Source organism: Rhincodon typus, chromosome 10, assembly GCF_021869965.1.
Source record: "Rhincodon typus isolate 14 chromosome 10, sRhiTyp1.1, whole genome shotgun sequence".
Classification (NCBI taxonomy): domain Eukaryota; kingdom Metazoa; phylum Chordata; class Chondrichthyes; order Orectolobiformes; family Rhincodontidae; genus Rhincodon; species Rhincodon typus.
In genome coordinates, this window is record NC_063341.1 from 502,870 (window position 1) to 527,449 (window position 24,580).

Sequence of the window (24,580 nt, forward strand, 5' to 3'; positions counted from 1 at the left end):
ATGATGCTGCTTGGCCTGCTGTGTTCATCCGGCCCTGCACCTTGTTGTCTCTATTAAGTTTGCTGTGTCAGATTCTGGGATCTTGCTGTGTCGAGTGGAGGACCTTGCATTTCCGGGCACATGCCGATCTTACACCTGGCTGTGGGATCTTGCTGTGCGAGTGGGTGCTCTTCCTCCGCCCCCCGGGTGCCGGAATTGGGATCTTGCTGTGCCAAGTGTGTGCTCTCCCCCCTCCCTCCCTCCCCTCGGGGCCGGGTTTGGGATCTTACTGTGCCAAGTGTGTGGTCTCCCCCATACCCCATCGGGGCCGGAATTGGGATCTTGCTGTGCCAAGTGGGTGTTCTCTCCCCCCTCCCTCCCCTTGGGGCCGGGTTTGGGATCTTACTGTGCCAAGTGTGTGCTCTCCCCCCCTTGGTGCCGGGTTTGGGATCTTGCTGTGCCAAGTGTGTGGTCTTCCCCTCCACCCTCGGGGCCGGGTTTGGGATGTTGCTGTGCACTGCCCTGCAGTGTCCATTTCTCGCCGTGTGGGGGAGCCGGTGTGACCCGGAACAGGAGGTGGGGAAGCTCCTGGAGAGAGCGCGGGGCCGGGAGGCGGAGAGCGGCGGACAATCCCCGACACGAGCCGGAGAGAGCGGAGCCTGACGGCCGGCTCAGGGAGCGGAGAAGGCCGGACACCCCCGCCCTCCCACCACCACAGTGAGAGCGGCAAATCCCGCAGCGACCGGAGGCCCCGGGGCCCAGCCCTAGCCCCAGCCCCAGCCCCATTCCCTCGGCCATGGTTCTCCTGACGATGATCGCCCGGGTGGCGGATGGCCTCCCGCTCGCAGCTTCCATGCAGGAGGATGAACAGGTGAGAGAGGCCCATCTTCAACAGACACAGGAGCTGTATCATCTCCCACTATTATATCCTCCCAAATACTGCCCTAAATAAAACCCTTCAGTTACTGTCCCTCCCAAATACTGCCCGAAATAAAACCCTTCAGTTAATGCCCCTCCCAAATACTGCCCGAAATAAAACCCTTCAGTTAATGTCCCTTCAAATACTGCCCTAAATAAAACCCTTCAGTTACTGTCCCTCCCAAATACTGCCCTAAATAAAACCCTTCAGTTAATGCCCCTGCCAATACTGCCCTAAATAAAACCCTTCAGTTAATGCCCCTCCAAATACTGTCCGAAATAATGCCTTTCAGATAACGTGTCCCTAAATCACACCCTTCCAAATACTATCCATCTGACTACGGGCCACTACCCTGTGTAATTCTGGTCACCCCATTATAGGAAGGATGTGACTGTACTAGAGAGAGTGCAGAGGACATTTACCAGGGGATCTGGCCTATGTGAAAGGATTGGATAGGCTGTGGATATTTTCCTTGGAGCAGAGAAGGTTCAGAGGAGAGTTGAAGAGAATTTTATTCACTCAGAGGGAAATGGGAGTCTGGGATTCACTGCCTGAAAGGCTGGTTGAAGTAGAAACTCAATGTTTGGCAGTATTTAACTATTCTGTTATGTTGCCGCAGCTTCCAGGCCTTTGGCTAAAAGATAGAAAATGAAGTCAGGTTGTCTAGAGCAGACACAATGAGCCAAACCGATTCCTCTGTACTGCAAACGTCTGAATTCGACCAAATACTGCCCTTCTAGATGCTATTCTTCTGTATATTGCCTTATCAGTGCTATCTGCCCCAAAAATGCAGACTGAGTTGGAGAGAATTATAAATATGTGTATATTATGCATACAGGATTGAAGTGAAATATGTATAATCATTAAGGGTGTACACTCCTGATCCTCACCCCATTCCTTTGTGTCCCCTTTTTGTTCTTTCGCTTTTCCCTTCTCGTGAGATGCCCTCTAGCCCTCATCTCCACATCTCTTCCTTGTTCTCTTATTCCACCTTATTCATCTCTACCCTTGTCTTTCATTCTATCATTCATCTTTCCCTTCCATTTCATGCTATCTTCATCCCATCCCCTTTTACTTCACTTCCTCTAGCTCCAACCTTTGCTCCTCCCTCCCTTCTTGGGACAGGCTAGGGCAGAAGGTACAGTCTCAGAATGAAGGGGTTTATTTAGCCATTTTAAGACTGAGATGAGGAGGAATTTCTTCCCTCAGAGAATTGAGAGTCTTTGCAACTCCTTGCTGCAGAGACCCGCAAGGACAAAGACCATATGTATGTTTAAGGCTGAGGTAGACAGACAGCTTCTTGATCAGTAGAGGAGTCAAGGGTTACAGGGAAAGGACAGGAAAGAGGACATACAGATTGTTGGATCAGCCATGATCCTTTTGAATGGCAGAGCATGCTCAAGAAGCTGAACAAAGACAGAAGTTGCTGGAAAAGCTCAGCAGGTCTGGCAGCATTGTGAAGAAAAAGCAGAGTTAATGTTTTGGGTCCGGTGACCCTTCCTCAGTTGTGAGTTTACTGACAAAGAAAATCAGGACAGTGAAAAGGGGGCATGTGATAGCTTTGGCTGAGAAGTTTAGAGTGAATCCAAAGAGATTCTTTAAGCATATTAAAGGATAAAGAATAACGAGAGAGAGAATAGGATCCCTCAAGGACCAAAGTGGACCTGTATGTGTGGAACCGCAGGAGATAGACAAGGTCTTCAATGAATATTTCTCCTCTGTGTTTACTGTGGAGAAAGACATGAAGACTTGGTAACTTTGGGAAGTTAGTGGTGATATTTTGGGGACAGTCCATATCACAGTAGAGGAGGTGATGGAAATATTAGAATGTATGAAGTTGGATAAATCTCCTGGTCCTGACCAGATATATTCAAGAACCCTGCAAGAGGCTAGAGAAAAAAATTGCAGGGGCCTTGGCTGATATATTTGCATCGTCGTTAGCCATGGGTGAGATCCCGGAAGACTGTAGGGTAGCGAACGTTGTGCCCTTATTCAAGAAAGATGTAAAGAAAAACCTGGGAATTATAGACCGGTAAGCATAACAGCTGTGGTGGGTAAGTTACTTGAGAAGTTTCTGAGGGATAAGATATACATACATTTAGAAAGACAGGGTTTGATTAGGAGTAGTCAGCATGGCTTCGTGCGTGGGAGATCATGCCTCACAGATTTGTTAGAGTTCTTTGATGAAGTCACCAGGAAGGTTGATGAGGACAGGGCAGTAGACGTAGTCTGTATGGATTTCAGTAAGGTCTTCGATGAGGTTCCACATGTTAGGTTGCTCTGGAAAGTTAGATCGCATGGAATTCGGGGAGAGCTGGCAAATTGGATACACAATTGCCTTGATGGTAGGAAGCAGAGAGTAATAGTGAAAGGATGCTTATCAGACTGAAGGCCTGTGACCAGTATTGGGCCCGTTGCTGTTTGTTATCGGTATCAATGATTTGGATGAGAATGTGCAAAGTATAATTAGTAAGTTTGCGGATGGCACTAAAATTGGCGGTATCGTAGACAGTGAGGAAAGTTATCAGAAATTGCAGCAGGATCTTGATCAGCTAGGGAAGTGGGCTGAGAAAAATCAAGGTAGGAGTTTCATGTTGAATGTTAGGGCCTTAAGGAGTGTATTGGTACAGAGGGACCTTGGAGTTCAGGTGTACAGTTCTCTGAAAGTGGAGTCACTGGTAGACAGGGCAGTGAAGAAGGCTTTTGGCACACTGGCCTTCATCAGCCAGGGCACTGAGTACAGAATTTGCGAAGTAATGTTGCAGTTGTACAGGACACTGGTGAGGCTGCACTTGGAGTATTGTGTTCAGTTTTCGTCACCTTGCTGTAGAAAGGATGTTATTAAACTGGAAAGAGTGCAGAAGAAATTTACGAGCATGTTGCCAGGACTCAAGGGACTGAGTTATAGGGAGAGGTTGGACAAGTTAGGACATTTTTTTTGTGTGTGGGAGACTTGGCAGGGCGGATGGGGATGGGGATCTTATAGAAGTGTGTAAGATCATGAGAGGCATGGATAGGGTGAATGCACTCAGTGCTTTTCCCAGGATTGGGGAATTGAGAACTAGAAGGTATCAGTTTAAGTTAAGAGGGGAAGGAATACATGGGAACCTGAGGAGCAACAGTTTTTACACAGAGGGAGTGAGCTACCAGCAGAAGTGGTTGAGGCGGGTACATTAACAACATTTAAAAGGCATTTGGACGAATACATGGATAGGAATGGTTTAGAAGGTTATGGGCCAAGTGCAGGGAAATGGGATGGACATTTTGGTCAGGATGGACCAGTTTGGGCCAAAGGGCCTGTCTCCATGCTGTCGGACTCTATGACTCTAACATGGTGGGGTGTGTTGAAGTGGCAGGCAACAGGAAGCTTAGACTCATTTTTACAGTCAGTGAGCAGGTGTTCCACAAACTGGAACAGTCTGTATTTCATCTCCCTAGTGTAGAAGAGAAACAGTGAATACAGTAGACTACATTGAGTGAAGTGCTGTTTTGCCTGGCAAGTGTGTATGGGACCTTGCAGTGCGAGGAGGGAGGACGTAAATAGGCTACTGGTGCACCTTCTGCGATGGCATGGGAAGGTGCTATGAGCAGCGTTGGGAGTGGAAGAGGAGTGGGCCAGGGTGTACGGGAGCGCACAGCTTCTGCAGAATGGCAGTAGTGTCCTGCTGGAGATGATGGAAATGGCGGCTTATGATTCTTTGGATGCGGATGCTAGCGGTGTGGAAAGTCAGGACCAAGGAGACTGAGCATTGTTGTGGGATAGAAAAGCAGAATGGAGGGCGATGGATCGGACATGGCTAAAGGCCCTGTCTAAGTCCCCTGTTTCTATTTCTTATGGTCTGATGGCCTTTCCTGTCCTCTTCACCTCCATTCCACCCACTTCACTCTTCATTTGCTACAGTGATAATATTACCTAATGGTACATAACTCTTGTCACACTTCTCTGTCCATTCATTGCCCAGAATCTGCTACAGTTAAAGGGATAGGAATATGAAGTGGTCACACATGTGGCAATTATCTTGCTCACGCATTCCATTGTGTAAAGAGATGAATAATTTCACAAGTTTGTGTTAAGGTGGTGGTTCAAGAAGTTGAAATTAGCCACTCTTCAAATTGCATGTTCTGTCTTCAGTCATTGCTCAGTATGTGATTTCACTTCTTTCAGTCTGGACGTGACCTGCAACATTACCAAAGCCAGGCCAAACAATTGTTCCGCAAGCTGAATGAGCAGTCTCCCACACGCTGTACACTGCAAGCTGGATCCATGACCTTCCAGTAAGTGACACCCTGTTCAATGAGCTTTACATCCTCTCTCTAACCTCCTGAAGGCAGCTCACTCATTCTGGACTTTGGGTGTCAAACCCAAGTGGGGAATTGAACCTTGGAACTGTATCATCTAGCTATGCAACTATGAAGTTGTCACAATCAAGCAGATCTGTCATCTGCAACCACGCAAATCTAAAAAACTTAATGCCGAGGAGTGTGAGATGATTTATTTGCTAGGAAAACATGGAGAGACAATTTAAAACAAAGGGTAAAATTCTAAATCTTGTGCAGGGGCAGAGAGACCTGGATATGCGCATAAGTTATTGAAGGTGGCAGGACAGGTCGCGAGAGCAGTTAATAAAACATACAGTATGCTAGAGTTTATTAATAATAGCTCGTATTGTCAAAAGCAAAGAAGTTATGTTAGAACAGTTTAAAACACTGGTTTGGCCTTGTATTGCATCTGGGCACTATTCTTTTGGAAAGTACTGTGGGAGAGTCAGATTCAGTTGAGGCTTTCAAGAGGAATTGGACTGTCACCTTAAAATAGAAGAATTTTTGGGACAGTGGGCAAAGGACAATGGAGTGAGACCAGATGAATTGCTGTGTTAGAGGACCAGCAAAGACATCATGGGTAGAATAGCCTCCTTCCGTATTGTAACCACAATATTCTACGATTCTAAATCTGCAAGTGGAGACCATGCTAATCTGAATTTATGACACTGTAAGTACTCCCTGACAAACTGACAGAGTCTGGAACTGTTTAAATGCTTCCTGATATACAGGCAGTGTATCTGGCAGTGAATAAATACTTCTTGATATTGCAAGCAGTTTCTGGCAATGAGTACTATTTAATATATAGGCAATGTCTTAGAACGTAAGAATTAGGAGCAGCAGTAGCCCTCCTGGCCCATCAAGCCTGCTCCACCATCCAGTAAGATCATGGCTGATCTTTTTGAGGATTCAACTCCACTTACCTACCTACTCACCATAACCCTTAATTCCTTTACAGTTCAAAACTATATCTATCTTTGCCTTAAAAGCATTCAACAAGATAGCCTCAACTGCTTCACTGGGCAGGGACTTCCACAGATTCACAACCCTTTGGGTGAAGAAGTTCTTCCTCAACTCAGTCCTAAACCTGCTCCCCCTTATTTGGAGGCTATGCCCCCTACTTCTAGTTTCACCCACCAGTGGAAACAACCTCCCTGCTTCTATCTTATCTATTCCCTTCATAATTTTATATGTTTCTATAATATCCCCCCTCATTCTTCTAAATTGCAATGAGTATAGTTCCGGTCTACTCACTCTTTCCTCATAAGCCAACTGTTTCAATTCCAGAATCAACCTAGTGAATGTCCTCTGCACCCCCTCCAGGGCCAGTACATCCTTTTTCAAGTAAGGAGACCAAAACTGTACGCAGTACTGCAGGTGTGGCCTCACCAGCACCCTATACAACTGCAGCATAATCTCCATCCCTCTAGCAATGAAGGACAATATTCCATTTGCCTTTTTAATTACTTGCTGCACCTGCAAACCAACCTTTTGTGATTCATGCACAAGGACACCCAGGTCCCTCTGTGCAGCAGCATGGACCAGAATGAATGACCTCTCACTTACCAACATTGTACTCCATCTGCCAGACCCTTGCCACTCACTTAACCTGTCTGTATCCTTCTGTAGACTTTCAGTGTCCTCCACACACTTTGCTCTACACATTTTAGTGCCATCTGTGAATTCTGACACGCAACACTTGGTACCCAGCTGTAAATAATTGATATAAATTGTAAACGGTTGCAGACCCAACACTGATTCCTAAGGCACAGCACTAGCCATTGATCACCAACCAGAAAAACAGCCATTTATCCCCACTCTCTGCTTTCTGTTAGTTAACCAATCTGCTATCCATGCTAATACATTACGTGAAGTGCCATCCACCTTTATCTTATGCAGCAGCCTTTTGTGTCATATCTTGTCGAATGTCTTCTGGAAGTCCAGATACACCACATCCACCAGTTCCCTGTTGTCTACAATGCTTGTAATGTCCTCAAAAAATTCCAGTAAATAAGTTAAATATGACCTGCCTTTCATGAATCCATGCTGTGTCTACGAGATGGGACAATTTCTATCCAGATGTCTCGCTATTTCTACCTTGATTATACATTCAAGCATTTTCCCAATACAGAAGTTAAGCTAACGGGCCTATAGTTACCTGCCTTTTGTCTACCTCCTTTTTTAAACAGTCGCGTTGCATTTGCTGTTTTCCATTCTGCCGGAACTGTCCCAGGGTCTACCAAGTTTTGGTAAATTACCACCACAAGTGCATTTCCTATTTCTGCTGCCATCTCTTTCTGTGCCTGGGATGCAATGCATCAGGGCCAGGAGACTTGTGTACCTTTAGCCCATTTGCTTGCCCAACACTACCTCTTTAGTGATCATGATCATTTCTAGATCCTCACTTGCCTTAGTCTCCTTGTCATCGATTATTGGCATATTATTTGTGTCTTCCACTCTGAAGACTGGCACAAAATTTCCCATTACTAAATCCCCCTTCTCATCCTCTAAAGGACCGGTGTTTACCTTAGCCACTCTTTTATATATTCATAGAAACTTTTGCTATCTGTGTTTATATTCTGAGCTAGTTTTATTCTCAATGTACGTTACTTTTCTTTATAGCTTTTTTTCGAGGCTTTCTATTGACCTTTAAAAATTTCCCAATCCCCTAGGTTCCCACTAATTTATGCCACTGTGTATGCATTTGCTTTCAATTTGATACTCTGTTTTATTTCCTTAGTTATCCGTGGCTTCTTATCATTTTCCTACAATCCTTCCTTTCGATTGGTTCGTATTTTTGCTGAGCGCTGTGAAAAACCACCTTGAAAGTCCTCCACTGTCCTCAGTTGTCCCACTGTATAGTCTTTGCTCCCAGTCTACCTTAGCCAACTCCTCCCTCATCCCATTGTAGTCTGCTTTGTTTAAGTACAAGACACTGGTACTGGATTTTACCTTCTCACCCTCCATATGTATTTTAAATTCAACCATACTGTGATCGCTCCTTCCGAGAGGATCCCTAACTATGAGATCATCAATTATTCCTGTGTCATTATTTGCAATGATATCTAGGATAGCTTGCTCCCTCGTAGGTCCCACTACATGCTGTTTGAGGAAACTATTGCGGATATATCAAGACTACCTTGACTGACTTGATTTGACCAAACAATATGTAGATTAAAATACCCCATGATAATTGCAATACCATTTCTACGTGCATCGGTTATTTCTTTATTTATTGCTCGTCCTACTGTGATGTTGTTGTTTGGTGGCCTATACACCAGGCCTATCAGTGACTTTTTCCCCTTACTATTTCTAATTTCCTTCTAACCTTTTTCTCCATGGTACCTATATCATCTCTCACGGTGTTCCAGTGAATAAATATATGTTGAGATACAGGCAGTGACCAGCAGTGAATAAATTATTTCCAATCTACAGGCAGATTCTTGTAATGATAATACAACCCAATTACAGGCAGTGATTTTCTGTGGGTAATTATTCTGTACTGAATATTCTGTAAATAATGACTGGTGTACAACAGAGCCTGACGTCATATAAATAAGACTTCCCGATATACAGGCAGTGTCTGGCAGTGAGTAAATACTCCCTAATAGACTAGCGGTATGAATTTACCCTGATAGACAGGCAGTAAAAAAAATACACTATGCACGATATGCACACTGTGTCTGACAGTGAATAAAAAGATTCTGTTATACAGGCTGTGTCTTCCACTGAACAAATATGTCCTGATATACAGGCAACGTCTGGCAGTGAATAATTGTTCTATACTGAATAGACTACAAATAATCACTGATGTACAACAGAGTCTGACACTATAAATCATGAATGGTGTACTGCAGAGTCTGATACTGTATAAACTATCGCAGAGTCTGACACTATAAATAATTACTGCTGTACAGCAGAGTCTGACTGTAAATAATCACAGGTGTACAGCAGAGTCTGAGACGGTGTACAGCAGAGTCTGAGACTGTGTACGTAATAACTGGTCTGACACTCCCTACAAAGGCTGTGTATCAAAACTGACAACCTTGGGGCCAGGTTTTTTTTTACTGCCTGTCTATCAGGGTATATTCACATACTGCTAGTCTATTAGGGAGTATTTACTCACTGCCCGACACTGCCTATCTATTAGTGATTACTTGTTCACTACCAGACACTGCCTGTATGTCGGGAAGTCTCTAATTATATAACGTCAGACTTTCAGAGTGTTGAGGTGATGTTATTCCAGTAAGGATTGAATCTATTTTGGGTTTGTGGTTCCTGAACCCTAAAACTGACAATGTGATCACATCCTTGATTTGCAAGAAACTCAGACAAAGCTGCGAACAAGTCCAATTTGCTGGAGCTGCTTCGATCAGATCTGCAGTGTCACTTTGCAGGAAATGTGGCAGAAACCCTGTTTTCACGTATAAATTAGGATCAAGCAGCAATTTGCTGAGTTATTGATAAAGTGGGAACAGCTGCGAGAAGTTTCCCAGCTATATACTTACACCAAAGATACCAGGCAGAGGGAAAGTCGGGATGGCTTAAAAAAAAATGATGATTTTGGGACTTGACCGGTTGCAGATGACCAGATTTGAGACACCGTTCCTGTATAACAATTAGCCATGTGGTTGATAGTGAGGCACAAAGCTGTAGATTGCAGGAAAATATCAATGAAATGGTTGGGTCGGCAGAAAAGTGACAAATAGAGTTCAATCTGAACAAATCTGAGAGAGTGCACAACAGGATGGATAAATCAGACGAAGGAGTGCACAATAACTGGTGAGACATTGAGAAGCAAGGGAAGCATGCCCACAGACCTCTGAAGCTGGCTGGTTAAGAAGGCATTTGGGATGATTACCTTTACTAACTAAGGGTTGTACTGGAGTTGTCTAAAACACCAGTTAGAGCCAAGAGACAGAACTTTGTGCAGTCTGGTGAACAGATTATTCTGGAATTGTTTAAAGAAAAAGAAACAAGCCCCAGTGAGAGCACAGCGAGAGAACCATGTGCAGTTTTGGTCACCACGTTAAGGGAAGGATGTGATCACATTGTCAATTTTAGGGTTCAGGAATCGCAAACCCAAAACAGATGGATGAGAATGCAGAGATAACAAGGTGTAAAGCTGGATGAACACAGCAGGCCGAGCAGCATCAGAGGAGCAGGAAAGCTGATGTTTCGGGTCTAGACCCTTCTTCAGAAATGGGGGAGGGAAAGAGGATTCTGAAATAAATAGGGAGAGAGGGGGAGGCGGATAGAAGATGGATAAAGGAGAAGATAGGTGGAGAGGAGACAGACAGGTCAAAGAGGCAGAGGTGGAGCCAGTAAAGGTGAGTGTACGTGGGGAGTTGGCGGGGGTGGGGGTAGGTCAGTCCAGGGAGGACGGACAGGTCAAGGAGGCGGGATGAGGCTGGTAGATAGGAGATGGGGGTGGCGCTTGAGGTGGGAGGAGGGGATAGGTGGGAGGAAGGACAGGTTAGGGAGGTGGGGACAAGCTGGGCTGGTTTTGGGATGCAGTCGGGGGAGGGGAGATTTTGAAGCTTGTGAAGTCCACATGAGAGTGCATTCGTGATAAGCAAAATTATTAAGTCTTATAAGAAGCAACAGTTTAGACATGAAATCAAATAGGCAGACAAGACGTACAACCCCTTACAGGTAATATCATTTCCTTGGCCCCAAATCAAACAAACTGATGGGGGGAAATCTGATCTCAATGTGAGGGAGGGGTGGTTTCTTCTATTTAATTTAGTCACCTTGAGCAAACCGAAGTGTTAAGCCTGGATCATGTCAAAGAACATTTCCCTGTTCTTGTGTTAACCAAGGTATTCACCAGCAAAGTCCAGCTGTATTGTCTGGAGTGATTTTTGTCTCTTGAGAATCTTTATATATACCATAATCCTGGGAGCCGTACCAATCATTTACTCAGTTGTCCATTGACCAGCGGCAGATATTTAAGGTAATCTTTCATATTTCTGTCAACCAATAAAGATACTTTGTGGAACACCTCTAGCTTGGGATAACTGTTTGCATATCGGTCATGAGGTCACCTCCCGCCCCCTCCTTGATATTGCAGTCTCTTGTTTCAGTGGCAACGATATGTCCTTGCCAGAGATAACGGCCTTGCTGCTTCATGTTCTTCAGCCCAGTATGCTTTCTTTATGAGAGAGGAAGTGTGCTACTCCTTCAACGTTCAATCATTTTGTTCTGTGGTTTTCTGAAGTGATTGCACACTGATTTCCTACAGCATGAGAGAGGGAAAGAGGTGACTACCAAGAGGTCAACATCTGAGGATGTTGACAGGAATGAAGAATTTTAGCACTGAGGAAATACTGAATGTGCTGGGACAGAAACAAATTACTGAAGCTGCTGTAAATTTGAAATAAAAACAGAAAATGCTAAATATACTCAGTACATGTCATGCCTTAATCTTGCTTATCTCTCCTTTTTACGTTTGGATAGCCAGCGCTTGTATTCACACCTGCTGTGGGCCCATCTTGTGTTTCTTCACTATCTCATTGCTGTGCCGTTTGGCTGTTTTTAATCATTTAATGCATCCCATCTGTTGACCTAGGACATGGAACCTGAAACAATACAGCACAGGAACAGGCCTTTCTGCCCATCATGATGCTATTCTCAATTAACCCCATCTGATTGCACATGGTCCTCACCTTTCTATTCCCTGTCTGTTCACGTGTCTATCTAAATGATTCTTAAAAGTTTCTGTTGTACCTGCTTCTACCACCTCCCTGCCAGCATGTTCCAGGAGCCTACCACCCTTTGTGTTTAAAAAACAAACTTGCCTTGCACGACTCCCTTTAAACCTATCCCCTCATTTTTTTGACATTTCCATGCTGTGGAGAAAGATTCCAGCTGTCGAGCCAATCCATGCCTCTCATGATTTTATATACTTCTGTCAGGCATCCTCTCAATCTCCAATGCTTTAGTGAAAACAATCCAAGTTTGTCCAACCCCTCCTTATAGCTAATACACTTCAATCCACGCTGTGTCTTTTGCACTCTCCACATCCTTTCTATTGTGTGGCGAGTAGAACTGCACACAATACTTCAAATGTGGCCGAACTAAATTTTCGTACACAGATCTGTTTGTTCATTAAAAACCGAAAGATCTGCGGATGCTGTAAATCAGGAACAAAAGCAGAAGTTTCTGGGAAAGCTCAGCAGGTCTGGCAGCATTTGTGAAGAAAAATCATTTAACGTTTCGGGTCCGGTGGCCCTTCCTCAAATTGTTCCAAGGAAGGGTCACCGGACCCGGCATGTTAACTCTGATTTTTCTTCATGTATGCTGTTAAACTGCTGAGCTTTTCCAGCAACTTCTGATTTAGTTTCTGTTTGTTCTTTGCCATTGTTGCCCCTTTGGTCTGTTACATTACTAAACTTACCCAATTCTTGTGAAAGGAGAGTAACATGAAATGTTAACTCTGTCTCTGTCTCTTCCCAAATGATGCCTGACCAGCTGAGTTTCCAGCGCTTACTTAAAAAATTTTGGATTTACTGGGGTATTTCTTACAAACAGAAAACCTGAGGGGAGTTTCAATTAAAATGAAAGTGAGCTATTTTCCTCGACAAAAGCTTAGAATAAAAGTAATGGGTGGAATTAATTTGGGAAGAGTCAGAGAGACAATGTCTGTTTAGAACTCGTGTCTGAAAGGCCGGTAGAAGCAGAATCACTCATTGCATTTTGAAAATACTTGAATATCCACACAAGTGCTGTGACCTTTAGGGCGACGTACAGGCGATTGGAAAGGGGAGTTAGGTTGAACTGTTGGCTCAGATACAATGGGCAGAATAGTCTCCTGTGTTGTAAACTTCACTCCTTCTCTTAGGTCATCCGTGTGGTTTGTGGTCAAAGAGCTACACGCAAAAGTTGAATTTTTACTTTCCCTTGATTGTTCCTTTAACAAATGTCTCTATTTTTCAGCTACGTCATAGAGAAAGGCGTTTGCTATTTGGTCTTATGTGAGGCAGCATACCCAAAGAAATTGGCTTTTGCGTATCTGGAAGACTTGCAGGCAGAGTTTGATGAGCAGCATGGGAAGAGAGTACCGACAGTCTCTCGTCCTTACTCTTTCATTGAATTTGGTGAGTGTACAATTCATGAATCTTGTATTTGTTTTATTGCCCCACGAATAGTTGATACTCTTTGTCTCTCAAGAAGTAGGAGCTCAAGTCGTCTCAGTGAATCCTAGTCTTTCAGCTTAATTTAAAATTCTCATTCAAAGTAACAAAGAGAATAATTTTTACATGTGAATATGCCAAAAGATGATTCCTGAAGTCATTCAGTAGTAACCCTGTTATTCAAACAGGTCGCTGGGATAAATCTACTATCTTTGATTTCACTCACTTAAATTGGTAAGCTGTGGAATGACAAATGATACACAAGGTGCAAAGTGAGATTTTCACAAAAGATGCACGTGATTAATATCCCAATGGAGGAAGCAAACAAAACAGAAGGTGCATTGAAAGCAAACAATAGTCACGACACATGGAGGCCAGTCAGCTCATCGTATCTGTAAATTCTCAGCTGAGAGAAACTCATATCATCCCATTCCTGCCTTTTACCTGTAACCCTGTAACTTTTTCTGTTTCGGATAATGATGTAATTCCCTTTTGAAAGTTTTATTTGAACCTGCCTCCACCACACTTTTGAGCAGTGCAATCCAGATCCTAACAACTTTGTGTTAAAATGTTTTCCCTAATGTTGTTATTAGTTCTTTGACTAATCTTCTTAAATCTATTCCCTCTTATTCTCAATCCTTTCACCAATGGAAGCAGTTACTCTGTACTCTGCCCAGGTCCCTTATGATTTTCAGTGCCTAGATCAAGTCTGCTGCCTTCCTTTTTCAAAGGGGAACTGTCTACATGACTGAAATTTCTGAACTCTGGAAACATTCTCATGTATCTTTCCTGCACTGTCTTTTCTGCCTTCACATCCTTCCTAGAGAGCTGTGTCCAAAACTGGATGCAGTACTCTAGTTGAGGTGAAACCAGTGTTTTATACAGGTTTTATGATAAAATGATGTTTTTGTATTCTGTGCGCTGTTTAATAAAGCTTAGGGTGTGCTATGCTTTATTAACCCTTTACATGATATATGAACATGTTGGCCCAAGTTTGTCTGCTCCTACGAGCCTTTTGAGTCATCCCTATTGTTTGTGATATTAATAAACAATATATATAAGGATGTGGGGTGGGATGATAAGTTTGCAGATGGCACATGGACTGATTGCTCATTTGGGCAGATTGGTGACAGATGAAATTTAACCCTGATAAGTGTGAGATGATGCACTTTGGGAGAAGGAACAGGACAAGGGAGTACTCAATGAATGGCAACACTAGCAAGTTCAGAGTGATCTTGGGACGCTTGTCCACAGATCCCTAAAGGTGGCATGTCACATTAATAGGGTAGTTAAGTCCCCTGGCTGTGATGACTTGCATCCTGGGATCGTAAAAGAAGTAGCTGCAGAGATGGTGGGTATATTGATTGTAACTTTTCAAAAATCCTTGGATTCTGGAGAAGTACTGGAGGATCGGAAAACTCAATGTGATATTCCTATTCAAAAAGGGTGGGAGGGAAAGAGGAGGTAATTATAAGCCAATTAGCCTGTTGTTGGAAAGGTAAGAGGTTGCAGCTGCATAATTCCTTGAAAGTGGAATTGCAGGTAGACAGGGTGGTGAAGAAGGTGTTTGGCACACTTGCCTTCCTTGGTCAGTACATTGAGTATAGGAGTTGGGACATCATGTTGCGGCTGTACAGGACACTGGTGAAGCCGCTTTTGGAATACTGTATTCAATTTTGGCCTCCTTGCTTTAGAAACACTGTTAAACTTGAAAGAGTTCAGAAAACATTTACAAAGATGCTGCTGGGATTGGGGTTTTGAGCTATAGGGAGAGGCTGAATAGGCTGTGGCTTTTCTCCCTGGTCCATCAGAGGCAGAGGGGTGACCTTATAGAGGTTTATCGAATCATGAGTGATATGGATAGAGTGAATAGCCAAGGTCTTTTTCCCAGCGTAGGGTTTAAGGTGAGAGGGGAAAGATTTAAAAGGAACCTGAGGGACATAGAGGTTGGTGCATTTATGGAATGAGCTGCCAAAGGAGGTGATGGAAGTGGATACAATCACAACGTTTAAAAGGCATCTGGATGGGTACATGAGTAGGAAGGGTTTAGAGGGACGTGGGCCAAATGCTGGCAAATGGGACTAAATCAGTTTAGGATATCTGGTCAGCGTGGGCGAGTTGGACTGAAGGGTGTGTTTCTGTGCTGTATGACTCTTTGATTAGTTGACTGTATAAGTAATAACAGAACGTTTGGAAATTCTAATCAAGTAGAGTTAGCATGGCTTTATGAAAGAGAAGTCATGTTTAAGTAACTTATTGGAGCTTTTCCAAGAAAGTCTCAACCTGCATGAATAGAGGGTAGTCAGTAAATGTGTTGTATTTGGTATTCCAGAAGGCATTTGATAAGGTATCTCATGAAGGGTTAAGTCATAAGAGCCCATGATTGTTGGGGGTAGTGTATTTGGATAGGTAGAGAAATGGCTCATGGCCAGGATACTGTGAGTGGGCATAAGGGATCCTTTTTCAGGTTCGCAACCTGTGACTGGTGGGGTTCCACAAGGACCAGTGCTGGGACCACAATGGTGTAGAATATATCTTAATAACTTGGACGAAGGAAGCGATTTTACTGTAGCCACAAAAAATAGGTGGAAAGGCAAGTTGCGAGAGGAATACAAATAGATATTGATCATTTAACTAAGCCGGGGAAAGACTTTGCAAAAGGATCATAATGTGGGAAAACGTGAAGTTGTTCACTTTGGATGGCAGAACGAGAGATCAGAATATGACTAAAATGAGAAAATCTGCAACACAAAGGGACTTGGGGGCTTTTTGCACGAAACAGAAAGCTAGCACTGAGGTGCAGCAGGTAATCAGGAAGGCTAATAGAATATTGTCCCTTGTTTCAAGGGGATTAGAGTATGAGTCTTATTGCAACCATACTAGGTGTTGGTGAGACCACATTTGCAGTACCGAGAGCAGTTTTGGCCTCCTTATTGAAGAAAATGTATAATTCCATTGGAGGCAGTTCACTAGAATGATCCCAATATAGAAGGATTGTCTTATGAGGAAAGGCAAAACTGGTTGGGACTCTATTCACTGGAGTTCAGCAGAATAAGAAGTAATTTCATTGAAGTATAGGAGTTTTGAGGGGCTTGATAGGATAAACGCCGAGAGGATGTTTCTACTCTTAGGACCCAAGGGCGTAGTCTCAAAATAAAAGAGTGGCGGTTTAACACTGAGATGAGGAGGAACTTCTTTTATCGGAGGGTTCTGAGCCTCTGGGATTCCTTATGACAGAGAGATGTGTGGAAGAGTCCTTGTGTAAATTTAAGGTTGAGATAGATTGATAATCAGTCAGGAAAATAAGGGTTACAGGGAAAAAGCAGGAAAGTGGAAGTGAGGAATGTCAGATCAGCTATAATCCTGTTGAATTGCGGAGCAGGCTCGAGGGGCTAAAAGGCCTACTGCTGTAGGAGGGAGGTTGTGTTGGAGCTGTACAGGACTTTGGTCAGGACACAGCTGGGGCACTGTGTACAGTTCTGATCACTGCACTGTCAGAAGGATGCAATTGCACTGGAGGACGTGCAGAGGAGATTCACCAGAATGTTGCCTGCGATGCAGCGTTTCCGTAATGAAGAAGAGGCTGCATAAGCTCAAGTTGTTTTCTTTGGAACAGAGAAGGTTAAGTGGAGGGACCTGATAGAATTGTATAAGATTATGAGGGGAATGAATAGGGTGGATTGAAAGCAGCTGTTCCCCTTAATTGAAGGGTCAATAACAAGGGTGGGGCCATCATTTTAAGGTGAAAGACAGAAGGCTTAGAGGTGACTTGGGAGTTCAAAACTAGAGGCACGTATTTTTAAGGTGAGAGGAGAAAGTTTTAAAAAGGACCTGAGGGGCAACTTCTTTTACATAGAGAGTGGTTTGTGTGTGAAATGAAGTGGTAGATGAAGCGAGAGTTACAATGTTTCAAAGACATTTGGATAGGTACATGAATAGGAAAAGTTTGGAGGGATATGGAACAAACGCAGGCAGGTGGGGCTAGTTTAGTTTGGGAACAGCATGGACTAGTTGGACTGAAGGGTTTGTTTCCATGCTGACTGTATAAATATTTTTTCACCCAGATGGTGTTGGGGTTTTTTTCTTTATTCATTCATGGGCCGAGGGCATCGCTGGCTAGGCAGCATTTATTGCCCATCCCTAATTGCCCAGAGGACAGTTAGGAGTCAACCACATTGCTGTGGGTCTGGAGTCGCATGTAGGCCAGACCAGGTAAGGATGGCAGTTTCCTTCCATAAAGTACATCAGTGAACCAGATGGGTTTTTCCGACAATCGGCAATGGATTCATGGTCGTCATTAGATTCTTAATTCCAGATATTTGTTGAATTCAAATTCCACCAGCTGCCATGGCGGGATTTGAACCGAGGTCCCTGTTATCTGGGTTTCTGGATTAACAGTCCAGTGATAATACCACGAGGCTATTGCCTCCCCATCTGGAATGCATTACCTGGGAGGGGAGTTGAGATAATAATTTCACAACTTTAAATATTATTTGGATGAGCACTTGAACATCCAAGGCTATGGGCCCAGAGCTGGAAGGTGGGACTAGTGTAGACTGTGTATTTTTGGTGATACAGACTCAAAAGGCTGATGTCCTCTTTGCTGAATAATTCTATGATTCTAACCTGAACAGCATCCTCTCTGGTCAAGACTGATGGAAAATACTCATTAATATAGAAGCAAAATACTGGATGCTGGAAATCTGAAATACAGACACTGCTGGCAAACCTGACCAAGTTTGGCAGCACCTGAAGAGAAAGAAACAGAGATAATGTTTCAAGTCTGATATGATTCTTGAGAACCAAGGAAGTTTGGAAGTTCTAGAGAGTCACTGGATTTGAACGTTAACCATAGCTGCCACTTGACCTGCTGAGGTTCTCCAGTGCGCTCTGTTTTTATGGCAATTTGTTAATTTTTTTTAAAAAAAATGAAGTCACCATAGTCTTATCAGACTGTGCACTAATCCTGTTTGTGTCCTCTAATTCTCTTTTTAACCAATCTTTTATGAATTACATTTCTGTGGAAGAGTTTTGGATTCCTGTTCATTTTAGTTGCCAGTCTGTCATACTCTTTCTTTGCTTCTCTTACTTTTTCACTTTTCTTGAGAAGCTTTAATATTCACTTCTGAAGAAAAGCCATATCAGACTTGAAATATGAACTCTGTTTCGCTCTCCACAGATCCTGCTGAGTTTCTCAGTACTTTGATTTTTTTTTTATTTTTGGTTGCATTTTGTTTGGTCCATTGAAGGTGGCTGTTTCTTAGTTAATTGTTCTTACTCCGAAGAGTTTATTATCCTTTTCTGTAACGAACATGAAGCTTGTGCTATGGTGATCACTGTCCCTTAAATATTTACCCAGACATTTGATCTACTTGGCCCACCTCCTTTATTGGGACCGGATCTAGCAGAGCTGCCTTTCTCGTTGGACTGGATACATGAACAAAGAACTGGACAGCACCAGGAGCAGGCCTGTGGCCCCACAGTGTTGTGCCAAACATGATGTCAAATAATCTAATCTCTTCTGCCTGCCCTTGGTCCATATCCCTCCATTTCTTGCATATTCATATGTTTATCTCAAAGTCCATTAAACACCCCTATCCTTTCTGCCTCAACCATGACCCCAGGCAGCATGTTCCAGACTCCTACCACTCACAGTTTTAAAAAAAAAACACTTGCTTCTCACTTCTCCGTTGAGCTTTGCCCCCATCACCTTAAATGCCCCCGTATTGGACATTTCAACTCTGGTAAAAAGATTCTGACTGTCAGCCCTATCTCTGCATCTCATAAGTTTATAGATTTCTATCATGTCTCCCCTCAGCCTCCGGCACTCCAGAGAAAACCACCCAAGTTTTTCTAGCCTATCCTTGTAACTCATACCCTCTAATCCAGGCAGCGTCCTGGTAAACCTCTACTGCACCCTCTCCAAAGCCTCCACATTCTTCCTGCCATGTGGCGATCAGAATTGAACATGATACTCTAAGTGTGGCTTGAACAAGTCTTGTAAAGCTGCAATACCACATCCTGACTCGTGTACTCAGTTCCCCGACCAATAAAGGCAAGCATGCCGTATGCCTTCTTTACCACCCTACCTACTTGCGTGGCCACTTTCAGGGACTTGAATCCCAAGATCCCTCCGTATTGTTCAATGTCCTGCCATTAACTGTATACATTTCCTTAACATTTGATTTCCCAAAATGCAGCACTTACCCAAATTAAACTCCATCTGCCATTTCTCCATCCATACCTGCGACTGATCTATATCCCACAGTATCCTTTGACAATCTTCCACAATATTCACAAGTCCATCAATCTTTGTATCATCTGCAGGCTTACTAACCCACCCATCTGTATTTTCATCCAAGTCATTTAAATATCACAAACAGCAAAGGTCCCAGTGCGGTTCCCTGTGGAACACCACTAGTCATGAACCTCAGCTAGAAAAACACCCTTCACACTACCCTCTGCCTTCTACAGGCAAAACAATTCTGAATCTAAAAGCCCATGTCACTGTGGGTCCCATGTATCTTAAGTTTCTGGATGAGCCTACCATTAGGGATCTTGTTGAAAGCCTTACTAAAATCTACCCTCATTGATCATCTTTGTCACCTCCTCGAAAAATTCAATCAAGTTAGTAAGACAAGATCTGCCCCGCACAAGGCTATGCTTTTCCAAATGCACATGAATCCTATCCTTAAGAATTCTCTATCTCAAATAGCTTCCCAACACTGATATAGTTTTCTGGATTAGCCCTATTTCCCTTCTTGAATGGAGGAATAACTTTAGCTACTCACCAGTGCTCCAGGACCTCTCCAATGGCTAGTGAGGATATAAAGATTTTGATGAAGACCCCAGCAATCTCCCCTCTTGCCCCTCTCAATAACCTGGCGTAGATACCATCAGGCTCTGGGAGCTTATCCACTTAATGCTCTTCAAGAGACCCAACACCATTTCTTTGTTTATCTCAAAATGTCCCTGCATATTAGTGTACTCCACACTAGTCTCACTATCCTCCATATCATTCTCCTGGATGAACACCGACGCACTCATTTAAGATCTCATCCACATCCTCTGCCTCCAAGCGCAAGTTCCTTCCTCTTTCCTTGAGTGGTCCTACTTTCTTCCTAGTTATCTTGTTGTTTTTAATGTATGTAAAGAATGCCTTGGGATTCTCTTTAACCCTAATTGCCAAGGTCATTTTGTGGCCCCTTCTTGCTGTCTTAATTCCCTGCTCGAGTACTTTCCTTCTTTCTTAATATTCCTCACAGACTCTTTCTGATTTTAGCTTCCTAAACCTTACGTAGGCTTCTTTTGCTATGGAATGTGTTGAGATGGAAAATGTTCCTAAACTCTCACTTGGAACTCTTTCCCCTCTCTACCCATTACAGTTCTCCTTTCCCAGTCCATGTTTGGAGGATTCATATCTCCCTGTAGAACTGGTTAATGACTGGAGACTAACTGAGCAATGTAATTGCATCTTTTTTGTTTATTAACTCCAACCAAGTCAGTTCAGCCCCTGTCTCCTCTGGGATGCCCACCCTCACCAATGCTGCAACATTCTCCTTAGTCAATACCAACACTCCTCCCCTTTCTTGCTTTACAATCTTTTCTGAACACCTTGTTTCAGGATGACTTAACATGCAGTCCTGCCCTCCTTTCTGGCAAGTCTCTAATATCGCTAGAGCATCATAGCTCTATGGGAGAGTCTGTATGCACAGAGTTCATTTACCACACTCTGCACATTCAAACACATGCACTGTAACCCTAATTTACACTTGATTCCTTCTCATTATGACCCGACCGAATGACTTACTGTTTCTTGCTATTTATCTGTCCCATTATTCTGTGCACATTGGTGCTCTTCTCTGACGTTTAACACCCCTGTCGAGTTAATTTAAACCCTCTCAAATATCATGAGCAAATAGCCTTGTAGGAAAGCAGTTGCTGCTCTCTCCAGGAGCATTCATTTGGCCTGTACAGGTCCCATGACCCCTATCAGCACCTCCCCTTCTATCCTCAGCATCTCAATGTCCCAGGAATCTAAAGTCGTCCTCCTGGACTCTCTACAGTCGTGCATTCATCTACTCCATCTTTCTATTTCTATTCTCACTTGTAAAAGTCACCAGGAGAAATTAGCTTTGAATCAGTCAGCCGTGGGTGCAATCTCTCAAGGATTTTGTCAACAAGACTGGCAAATGACGATGAGCTGAATCACGAGAGAACATTCAGTATCGTGTGCCAATACCTGACATTCAACGTTGGTCCAGAGCAAGGGGTCAGGCCTTCACGACTTCCAGATGTTTTTCAAGAGCTATTATTCAAAACAGAGAAATTTCTTGGCAGAAAAGGAGGTTGTGCATCCAGTCATGCTGGCTCCCTGTGAAGCAATCCAACCAATCGCATCCCCCCTCCACCGCGCTCTCCCCATTACTTCTGCAAGTTTGTTTCCCCCAGGTATCTGTCCAGTTTGCTTCTGAAGTCATTCATTGTCTCCACCTCCAGACCCCAGGCCCTTGTGGGCAGAAAGTTCCAGGTCATTACCACTCTGTGGAAAAATGTTCTTCCTACATTACCCCACCAAAATCTTCAATCTAGGTCCCCTAGTCCCTGTACCGTTAGCCAACGGGAGCATCTTTCCTTGCCTCCCTTATCCAAACCCATTATAATCCTGTCCATCTCGATTAAACCTCTGCTGTGTGGAGAACAACCAAAGCTTCTCCGAACCTTGCCATTAAGTTTCTTCATTTGCTGGACCCATTCTGGTAAATCTCCCATGGACTCTCTCTCTCGAGGGTCCTCACGTTCTGCTTAGCGTGTGGAGACAAAAATTGGATACCAGCCTCTTGGTGGATCCTAACCAGAGCTTTATGAAAGTAAAGTGACTTTGTACTCGATGTCTCTGTATATGAAGCCCAAAATCGCATTTGCCTTGTTAACCACTCCCAACATGTCTCATCTCCCTCAGAAATCAAAGCAGATGATTGTGTCCCATGTCGCTGTCCCTTCTGCATCTCCCCCAATTCATGTCCTTGAGCTTTTCTCTTCCCACCCGCACGCAGACCTCCCCCCGCCCCCATGCTGCCACTACCACCCTCCAACTCCCAGCCTTCATGTGTCTCGATGCTTGTCGTTAAATTACTATGCCGTCATGCTTTATTTTAAAGTGGAGATGACAGGTTAAATTTGCTGCTGCTTGCTTTCAGACACATACATCCAAAAAACAAAGAAATCTTACATCGACAGTCGAGCACGCAGGAACCTGGGCTCTATAAACACTGAACTTCAAGATGTGCAGCGAATAATGGTGGCGAATATCGAGGAGGTCTTACAGCGAGGAGAGGCACTGTCAGGTAAAGCCCTTGTCTCTGAGCAAGCAGCAACTCGAGCTGTGCCAACATGCTCATTTGAATGGGAATAGGATTTCTCTGAGTTATGGTGTAAATGTAATGACTTCGGCCTTTGGCCAGAGCCTACCTGAGCCTGGTTGATGACAAGATTTGTGAATAGCCGAGTGTGACTAGACATTGGAGCACTTCACCCTCCATTTGACTGTTGATCAATCCTGGCACGTGGGTCTCAAGTCATCTATTGGCCCAGATTGGTTGAGAGCTGGAAGGATATCAGTCCACCAGCTTCATGGTCCCTTTTACTGATTGCAACTTTGGTCTTGATTGGATTCACATTCTCAAACTGTTCACAGTGACGTTTGAGTTCACATTCTCTGGATTTATTCATCATCTAACAAACCCTCCATTACTGTACACTGCCTAGTTTGATTGTGGAAACAGATACTCCATATCTGTGCACCTTCTGTGGTGGAGGGATACAGGAAGATGAATAGCTGTGGATTATTTATTATCAGTTCCACAAGGAACTGGCACTTCCTGTATTGGCTTGAAACCATGGAATTGTCAAAAGCAGCCGAGCAGCAATTAATCATCGGATTCAGGTTTTCAATTTTCTGGAATTTTGCTTCGTTTTCCTACATGGTAGGTTTATAGAACAGTCTCTCAGGAGGTTGAATGAGGTAGAGTCCCTTTAGCGTGCTGTTTCCACCATCTATCTCTTCAGTTTGGTGTTTGCCAGCGCTCACGTTTCAGTTTGAGTTTCTGATGCCTGGTGTTGTCACATCAACAGGCCGTGTTCAAAGTAATTACTTTCTTTTGTTCTCTTTGATGTAGCTTTGGACAGCAAGGCCAGTAGCCTCTCCAGCCTGTCAAAGAAGTACCGACAAGATGCCAAGTACTTGAATATGCGTTCAACCTATGCCAAGCTAGCAGCGGTTGCAGTCTTCTCAATCATGTTGATCGTGTATGTACGCTTCTGGTGGCTCTGAGATTGGCTATCATCCTGGCTCACATTGATTTATTCTTGCTGTATGTCAGTCCCCCTGAAATGGAGTGCTAGATCTGTGAGCACTCATTATCTTTGCAGAGCCATTAATTTGTTGCTAAGTCAGTCACGTTTATAGCTCCCCTTTTTTTTTGTTGTAATTTGTGCGGGTGTGATGGGTGGCCAAAGTTGGCATTGTCAGATTACATTTCATTCTGACTTGTTGAAATGAAGAATTTTTTTCACCCCAATGCGTTCTGATATTACAAATTATAGCTGAAACAAATAGAATCATTATAAAGAGCTGAAGTGGTGAAAAATACTCTATTATTAAATACTCTGCAGAACGAATGAATGTCCGTGATCTCTCCTCCGGTCTCTGTCCATGACTCTTTACACACAAATTCTGGGGAAGCTGCTGAGGAGGACCAGATTACTGCCTGAAAAATGCTGTTTGTCCTGTGACTGTGTAGATATTAACAGTGCTCATATATTCATTGAATAAAATCACTTATGTTAAGAATGTCTTTGTCGATTTTAGGAATAGATGTTGCTCCCCAGCACCTCTCCATATCTGCAATTGCTGCAACTCAATCCACTGAAATTCATTCGGGCTCATTACTGAGCTTGGCTGGTGGATCCCACTGAGGAGGCATCATCAGATTCAGCGAAAACTGACATGCTCAGTTGTTTTCTTTAGGCAGCAGTGGGTGGAGGTTCTGGCCTGTGCTATAGAACAGAAGTAGAGATACTCCTTGTTGGTAAATACTGGATAGAAGAAGTACAGAATAGAAGAACGAAGAGGTTGAAATAGACTGCATTACTTTCGTAGGAAACAAAAAAGCTAAGATATTTACATCTTTTTTAATATAAAAGAAAACTATAGAGATATGTTTCC

General features: G+C 43.6%; 1 protein-coding gene across 2 annotated transcripts; it reads left to right on the top strand.

Annotated features, from left to right (window-relative positions):
• The first annotated feature begins 496 nt into the window (after positions 1–496).
• Positions 497–24,202, top strand: LOC109921055 (vesicle-trafficking protein SEC22b). Of its 2 annotated transcripts, XM_048602123.1 has the most exons (6): positions 497–850; positions 5,064–5,173; positions 13,157–13,317; positions 22,554–22,700; positions 23,532–23,661; positions 24,028–24,202. In XM_048602123.1, exons 1-6 carry the CDS (start codon positions 776–778, stop codon positions 24,044–24,046), a joined length of 642 nt encoding a protein of 213 aa, XP_048458080.1. In that variant the 5' UTR covers positions 497–775; the 3' UTR covers positions 24,047–24,202. The 2 variants fall into 2 exon arrangements, with proteins under 2 accessions (XP_048458080.1, XP_048458079.1); XM_048602122.1 differs by having other exon boundaries at positions 500–850; positions 23,532–24,202.
• Positions 24,203–24,580: the final 378 nt, after the last annotated feature.